The sequence below is a fragment of the Malus sylvestris genome, chromosome 5, assembly GCF_916048215.2.
Source record: "Malus sylvestris chromosome 5, drMalSylv7.2, whole genome shotgun sequence".
Classification (NCBI taxonomy): domain Eukaryota; kingdom Viridiplantae; phylum Streptophyta; class Magnoliopsida; order Rosales; family Rosaceae; genus Malus; species Malus sylvestris.
Window position 1 is genome coordinate 635,614 of NC_062264.1, and position 8,501 is coordinate 644,114.

Consider the following 8,501-nt stretch of genomic DNA (forward strand, 5'->3'; position numbering starts at 1 on the left):
TCAATTTTCGTTGAGTCACACACTACGTGTAAAATTTATGTAATACATGAGCGTTGACACTTTGATTTATCGGTCAACATTTATTTACCGAAATTTCGATGTCTACAAATGCCCCCACTTCAAGGCACGTCGTATACATGTGCCTGTTACGTGTAGGAGATGCATTTTGAAGTCCCTTACTGTAGACGTCGATCCAAGGACCGTCGAGGCTTGATCTTGAATTGGGCTGGAAATTTCTTCAAGGGCCGTCGAGGCTTGATCTTGAACGTTGAAATTTGGACCACAAAGAGCTTCATGTGGTAGATGATCTTTGGCTTTGGTAGTTGATGAATCGGCACGTTTCTGTTCTTTTGCGCTTTGTTGACTTTCCACAGCTTTGATCTTGAACTGGGTTGGAGGATTTTCTGGATTCCTCCAATTGTTGATTTTCCACAGCTTATTCTTGAACTAGGTTTTGATTCAAGAGTGGTAGACACTTGATCTTGAATCGGACTTGTGATTTCTTCCAGGGCCGTCGAGGCTTGATTTTGAATTTGGCTGGAAGCTTCTTCAAGGGTCGTTGAGGCTTGATTCTTGAAGGTTGACTCAACCATATGGCAAGCAGGCACGAGGTAAAGGTGACAACTTGTTTCTTTGTTCAATCTTTCTAATTCACACCTGAGCAGTTTGGTCAACGGTATGATCTTCAAGATTGATGGGCTTTTCTTCCAGTTGGTGAATTGATCTTTAAGGGTTCGATTCGAGGGTGGTGAATCGGCACGTGCAACCCACAACGCCTAGTAAGTCGACCCAAGAATTTGAGGGTCAAAACGAGTCCACCGTCCAGAGTGATTGCACCCTGATGATATGAGATACTTTTGATTTTAATGAAGTAGCGAATGAATCAGCACGTGCTTTGTTGTGCTTGTCTCCACATGCTTCAATGTATTATTTTCCCTTGCTTTATCTGTTCCTCAGGCAGATGTGGCATCTTCTCGAGTTCTTCATCTCAGACTCTTTCTGGTGAGTTGACTGTGCATGCTGCATTCTTCTCTGCTTGTTTCTTCAGGCAGATGTGGCAGCTTCTCGAGTTCTTCAGCTCGGACTCCTTCTGCTGAGCTGACTGTGAAGACTGCATTCTTCTCTGCTTGTTTCTTCTGCACGTTGTCTCCACATGCTGCAAGGTATCATTTTCACTTGCCTTATCTATTCTCCAGGCAGATGTGGCAGCTTCTTTGGAAGTACAGCAACAGTGGGAGACAAGTACTCGATAGCAGTGCTAGGTAGGCAATCAGGGAAGGGCTCCAAGCAGTCGGTTCCTTACCCGAGTTTGAGTGGAGGTTCCGGCATATTATTTTCTTTATCCTTGTCTTTGTAGGTAAGAACAAGGACAAAGGAAAGGACAGGGAGAACGCATGATATGAGATACTCTTGCTTTCTACCCTGATGATATGAGATACTTTTGCTTTGGTGTCATTTGTTTGCAGAGGTACCCCAAGGAATAAGAAACACTGAGTGACTTGAGAGGCTTTGTTGGGAAGGCATTCTCGGAGATGAAGAAAGGTTCTGTATGTCTGCCTTGCTATGAAGGGTGAAGGTGGACAGTTATAGGAATTTCTTTAGTACCTGTAGAGGTACTATTCTTTCACTCGTGTCAGCAACCAATGCGTGATTGAACAGTAAATTTTACGTGCTTTCTCCTTCACCGAAAATCTTCGACAAATTGCCCGTGATTTGCGCAAAGTTGAGTGTGCATATGACAGGTGTTGACGAGGTTGAAAAAGACTGGCGCCTCTTCGATATCTGGGATTGGCGCTTCGACAAATTGCCCGTGATTTCCGCAAAGCTGAGTTTGCGTGTGACGGGTGCCGACGCGTCTGGAAAAGCAAGATGCTCCTCCGATTTCTGAGCTTGCCTCTTCGATTTTTGAATTGGCCTATTCGAATTCTGAGCTCACCTCTTCGATCTCTGAAATCCTGTTGAGTGCTGATTTTTATAGAGGCACGCAGTTCGTTTCAAAACACACTTGAATTTTCGCTTGTAGAAACTCCCTTCTTGCACTTCTAAGATCTTGATTTGTCTGACCTCTTCTTTCTTCAACACCTTTGAAAATGTCTGGACCCTCCGACCGTCGTTTTGATTTGAACCTTGGTGAAGAGGCAGTCCCACCTTCTCCCGACAACATATGGCGCCCATCCTTCATATCCCCTACTGGTCCTTTTACCGTTGGGGATTCGGTGATGAAGAATGATATGACCGCTGCGGTGGTGGCCCGGAATCTTGTCACTCCCAAAGATAACAGACTGCTTGCCAAACGGTCTGATGAGTTGGCTGTTAAGGATTCTCTGGCTCTCAGTGTGCAGTGTGCGGGTTCTGTGTCTAATATGGCTCAACGCCTATTTGCTCGAACCCGTCAAGTTGAATCATTGGCGGGCTGAAGTGATGAGTCTCAAAAAAGAGATTAGAGGGCTCAAGCAGGAGAATAAACAGTTGCATAAGCTCACACATAGCTATGCGACAAACATGAAGAGGAAGATTGACCAGATGCAAGAATCTGATGGTCAGATTTTACTTGATCATCAGAGGTTTGTGGGTTTGTTCCAGCAGCATTTACCTTCGTCTTCTGGGGCTGTACCGACTGCTGAGGCTTCAAACAGTCAACCTCTGGCGCCTTCTCTTCCTGGAGCTCTGCCGAGTTGTGAGGCACCACCTGATCGTCCTTGAATATCCCCTCTTGTAAATTTGATTTGATTTGATTTTTTTTTTTTAAGGTATGTATAATGCGAATTTATGTAAAATTTCCAGAAAAATAAATAAAATGGACTTTTATTTCTCTTAATGCTTTTTTTTTTTTTTTTTTTTGCACATGGTGTCAGATGCACCATCCATTTTTTTATATTTTCCTTTCTTTTCCCCTGTTTTATTTTTTGCACATGGTGCCAGAGCACCAAATATCAAACAATTTTTTCTTTAATCATGGTGCCAGACGCACCAAAGATCAAACCCTTTATTTTTATTTTTATTTATTTTTGGCCTTTAATCATGGTGCCAGATGCACCCCTCCTTTTTTCATGTGGTGCCATCACCACTTTGCTCCACCATCCCCTTTTTTAATTTTTTTTTTTTAATATATATTTTTTCTGTATAAATTTGGGTGGTGGGTAGAGGAATTTGCAAGGAGCGGAGCTCGAGTTTGAGGAAGAGCTTCTCGGCCGGCTAGTCGTTTGACAGCGGTCTTTGAAGTTGTTGGCAGCTGCGAGGCAAGAGACGGAGGAGGTGGAGGTGATCTTGACGTCGGATCCAGCTAGAACCCAGATCATAGCCACTGAGCCCAACCACCGAACACAGCCGCTGCACACCCGTTGTACTGCTACTGAGCACAACCATTGCGCATCCGTTGCACTGCCACCGAGCATCGCCACTGATCAAGCACAGCCACAGAGCACCGCTACTGAGCACAGGCACATAGCACAGCCCACTCATCCCTCGGCAGAGATCCAAAGCAAGAAGAAAATTCCAAAAACTGAGGAAAGAACCTGTTCCTGTCCCAGTCCCAGCGATGATCCTTGTGCCATGGGACCTGGTCCAGGCCGTATGGGTTGGATGGAGAGAAGGCAGGGAGGAGCCTGGTGGATTTCAGAGTCGAGATCGAATTCAGACGGAGAAGGAGAGACTGAGACGACGAGATCGAAGTCCTAAACGAAGTTCTAAACCCTGACCCAGAACCTGCATACCGATGATGATGAACCAGAACCTAATACCCAAAACCAAACAACCAGAACCCACATCCTGCAGTAGAGACCAATGTCGAGGAGCAGTCTGGGGACGCCATCGTCGGGGAGAGGCTGTTTAAGGCACAAAGGGAAGGTAATTTTGCTACTGTACGAAGGAGACCGCGCGATCTCCTTGGTGATATCCCTCCACCGCTTGCAGACACAGGCACAAGCGACGACGTTTTTACGGTGAGGCCACTTGTCCTCGCTGGCCTCCATTCTCCGTATGATCTCACCGAGCAGCTCCGGGAGCATATCCGACCATGAAGACGACGACGGCGACGAAGATGAGTCAGCACAGTTCGAGTCACGGACGACTCGGCAGTCGCCCCCACGGGCCTGATCCTCGTCGCTGAGCTTCAATTCCCTAAACGATTTGGAGAATTTCCGGGAGCGAAAGGCTTTCCGCAGCGACATGGGTTCAGATTTGGGGCTTTAGGGTTCCTGATTCTTTGGATTGTGTGCATCTTCCATCCAGCAGCTGCCAACCCTCCATGATGATACTCACTGATTGTTTCATCAACAAGTATTACAAGATCTCGTGTTGAACCAGACATACGGATGCTCTGAGCTGCAGCAATGGCTCCACAAACATACACATGGGCAGAATGTAGGATTGTTGCATATGCTTCTCTGTGGGCTCTTTCTGAGTAAAAGCTTTCTTTAGCCGTGAGAGGAGTTTGAGAGTGGAGAAAGCATGAGAATGGGCTGTGACCCATGGCAGAAACTCGTTGACGCAAACACAAAACTTCACTCCATTTTGAACTGGTGTCTTCGGATCAAAAAATGCCCAATTCAAACCAAAATGCCTCCAATCCTGCCAATGCAAGCCTTTTGTTCCTGAGGAGTTGGCCTGCCCCAGCTCAAGAAAACCATGCCTTGGTTGCGGTTGCGTCCAAGTCTGAAATATTAGTCGAAATCTGAGGTGGAATTGAGAAGAGATGGTGGCGCCACCGTCGCAACTGTTTCGAAGCCGTCGAAGTTGCAGGAGACGGACTGGTGTGGGGGATGGAGGACGCCAAGGGTGGTCACCTTGAAAACTCACGGCAGCCATTTCGAAGGTTGCGACGGCTTCGAGTTCAGAAACATCGAGAGAGTTGAAGAGGGAGAGAGAGTGACGCGGCTTGGCCTTTCAGCAGAGGGCTCGGGGCAGCTAGGCTTGTCTGGACCATTGTTGGCCCAATAGCATTGTTGATGCTGGAGCTTGGTGTTGGGCCGAGACATATATATATATGTTTCCCTTTTTTTTTTTTTTTTTTTTGTAATAAAATTGACTTTCATCAATGAGACTTTAATTTTTTTATGTTGATATGACTGAACTCGAAATTGAATGCTCGAGTTGCCTACGTACCCTTCCAAAGAAAGAGATCAAGTCAAAACGTAGTTCGAATACATACATATTTTTTTTTGGTATTTTCTTTTGGTGCCATTTGCAGTTTCAACTCGTGCAGGCAAGGAGCATTAGGTTGTTGCATTTTATGCTCGTGCAGACCAGGAGCGTTGGTGTTGCCTTTTATGCTCGTGCAGACCAGGAGCATTGTGCCATGCAGTTTAGGTTCGTGCAGGCAAGGAGGGTTGGTTCGTGCAGTTTAGGCTCGTGCGAACAAGGAGCTTTGTGCCATGCAGTTTAGGCTCGTGCGAACAAGGAGCATTGGTGAATTTGTCAAGCAATTTTGGAGAGGCGTTCCTCACAATCTTCATAGCAAGGAGCCTTGACCGAGTGATTGAAGAAGTCTTCGGGTAAGAAATCACGCATCGTGATGGGGCTGGATGAACTTCGTGTCAAAGTTTCATTATCTCCAACACTTTCACATTGTTCTAGAGGTGAACAGGAGTTGTTTTGCCCCCTTTCCCATTAGTGAGCTTGTGGAGAAGACATATGCTTCTTGTGCAATTTCTTCGGCGTGACATAAGTCCAAACTTCACTCGGCTTGACTGGCATGTTTTTGGAGCATGCCCCCAGCGATTGAGGTGAAAATTTTGAGTTGACAAAGCCGGAAGTGACGTCTTCTTCCAGGATTTCGTCTTCTTTGTCTTCTTGGGCCTTCTCTTCAGTGCGGTCCTCTTGGGTTTGTTGCTGTGAAGATTGGCCGGTGTAGATGATGGTGCGCCTCCTTACCTTCAGCGGTCCTTTTGTGTCGACTTCCAAAGTTGCTTGGCGCTTCATCCTTGAAGGAATCAAGCTTTGAACATCATCTTTTCCTGCTAGACTGTCGAGCTTCTCTCCCTTTGGCGTTGTCTTCCTGTTTCTAGAAGGCTTCTTAGTTTCTTCAAGTCTGTCCAAAGCCGACCGTTGCGGAGGAGATCTAGCTGTGCCGCTTTGTTTCTTGGGTTTTGATAACCTTTCAAAGACTGATCTTTACGGTGTTGGCGTCTCAAGCCTTTTGAAGATGGAAGTTTGGTCTCGACCACTGATGCGATCAAGTGCTGCAATTCTAGGTTTTGAATAATTCAGCCTTTCGAAGACTGAAGTTCGAGGGGCGGGTTTAGGCTCCTCTTTTGGCCTTATGGCTTGTGGTCTTGGCTTCCTCGTTTTTTTGTAGGTCACTGATTTCCATCCTTTCTTATCCCCAGTAGATGCATCTTGGTTGCTTGCCCCCGGTGATGGTTGTGTAGGAGGTGCCATGTGACTTGAACATTGACGGGAATGATCATGCATGCTTCGGAGATGCACAGGATCGAGTGATTCAAACACGATAGTAGTAGTGTGTGCCGCCACCGTGTCTTCGAGGTCAAGCTCGATTTCCCCTTGTTGTGCTAGCTTCAGGATGAGATCTTTCAGTACGAAGCACTTTTCTGTTGGATGACTGATGAAGCGGTGAAATTTACAGTATCTTGGGTTGTCGGTACGATTCATCTCTTCCGACCGTCTGCACTCAGGCAAACTGATCACCTTCTTGTCCAACAGGTCATCCAGCATGGCAACTACATCAGAGTCGGGGAACGGATAAATCTTCTCCTCAAGCTCCTTCAAAGTGCGTCTACGCATCTCTTGATCACGAAAAGCTTTGGTTTGAATCGCCTTGCCTCGTGTGGAGATTTTGACGGGAGCTGTGTTGACCGTCATCGCTTCCTTGGTGGGTTTCCATGCAGCCTTTTCCACCTTTGTCCCAAGAACTTTGTCATTCTTGTAGTCGGCGATCGGTTCTTTCTTCTCATGATGGGCGATGCTCAACTCCATGTCATGGGCTCGAGTGGCCAATTCCTCGAAGGTCCGTGGTTTAATGCCTTGAAGGATGTATTGCAAACCCCATTGCATGCCTTGGATGCACATCTCGATTGAAGAAATCTCGGAGAGTCTGTCCTTACAGTCGAGGCTTAGATTACGCCATCGGTTGATGTAGTCCATGACTGGTTCTTCCTTCCATTGCTTCGTGCTCGTCAGCTCTAGCATGCTCACAGTGCGGCAGGTGTTATAGAAGCGGTTGAGGAATTCCCGCTCTAATTGCTCCTAGCTGTTGATGGACTCGGGCTCTAGGTCCGTGTACCACTCAAAGGCATTTCCTTTCAGCGAGCGCACAAACTGCTTGGCGAGGTAGTCTCCCTCCGTCCTCGCATTGTTGCAAGTTTCGACGAAATGTGCAACGTGCTGCTTTGGGTTTCCTTTTCCATCAAACTGCATGAACTTTGGTGGTTGATAACCCCTTGGCATCCTTAGGGCATCAATCTTATTGGAATAGGGCTTCGAGTAGAACAAGGAGGTATGTGAGCTCCCTTCGTACTGTGCCTTAATGGTGTTGGTGATCATCTCCTGCAGCTGCTGGATAGAAAGAGATCCCATAAGTGCCGCTGCTTGGTCTGGCTCCGGCTTCACATCGTTTTTCTCCACCTGAGGCTCCTCTTCTTCGTCGTCTCTTCTCTTTAGTGGATCATTCTCTGAGTTGGGGTTCTCGTCGTCCTGTGGCTCCAGTCGGTTGACGAGTGCAGCAATTTGCAAGTCTTTTTCTTCAACAATCCGTGTTAGCCTTGCGATCGCTTCATTCATTTGAGCCAGTTGTTCTTCAATGGAGGTAACGCCGATAGTCATGACTTGTGCGACCAATAGACGTGACTTTCCTTTAGACATCCAGGATGCTGATGAAGAACGTCGTTGGCTGCTTTGGAATGTCATCTTGTGTGCCCCAACATCATGCTTCGGTGCCCCCAGCGAGGTCAGGGTGATGACATACTCACACCTTGGATGCTCCCCTTGCTCTTTTAGCGGCACCAATTTTGAAGTGGCATGTTGAGGAGCGGTTGTGGCGCCAATGGATTGTCCGTTTGCGGCAGAAGTGCTTAGGATCCTTTCCTCAGTGGTTGCAAGAACGGCTTGTCCCTTGCTTGATGCCATTGACTTTGAGGTGTGCTTGGATTCCTTGAACGGAGAAAGAGATGAGAGGTAGAGATTGTCCCACCGAGCGTGCCAATTTGTGAACACGGAAAATTCCTGAAACGAAAGAGACAAGAACAACGTGGACAAACAAATATTTGTATTTAGATGATTTTGGGTTACAATCTCTCTTAAATTTGATCCTCTGATTCAATCTCCGTAAGGTGTGTATTTGTGGATGTGCGATTGATCCAAAGGGCCGTTAGGCTTGATCTAAGGATGAACGTTCTTCAAGGGTCGTGGACTTGATCTTGAAGGTGGATTTGAGCGGATCTTCAAAGGGGCTTTTGGGCTTGATCTTTGAAGAACAGTGATGAACGGATCTCCAAGGGCTTTTGGGCTTGATCTTGAAGAACGGTTGGACGTGTGGATTTGTTGAT

At 46.8% G+C, this 8,501-nt stretch overlaps 1 protein-coding gene across 1 annotated transcript; it reads right to left on the reverse strand.

Annotated features, from left to right (window-relative positions):
* Positions 1-3,427: 3,427 nt before the first annotated feature.
* Positions 3,428-4,169, reverse strand: LOC126621203 (tubby-like F-box protein 7). Its single transcript, XM_050289611.1, has 2 exons — positions 3,782-4,169; positions 3,428-3,705 (listed from the first exon to the last, which is right to left on the reverse strand). The coding sequence occupies exons 1-2, from the start codon at positions 4,167-4,169 to the stop codon at positions 3,428-3,430; spliced, it is 666 nt and encodes a 221-aa protein (XP_050145568.1).
* Between the last annotated feature and the right edge of the window lie 4,332 nt (positions 4,170-8,501).

Bases quoted from the DNA above. Each gene is read 5' to 3' on its own strand.
- LOC126621203 (XM_050289611.1), bottom strand. From the start codon at position 4,169: ATGTCGCTGCGGAAAGCCTTTCGCTCCCGGAAATTCTCCAAATCGTTT. The intron at 3,706-3,781 runs GTCTCTACTGCA...ATCGGTATGCAG, and splicing joins CAGACTGCTCCTCGACATTG to GTTCTGGGTCAGGGTTTAGA.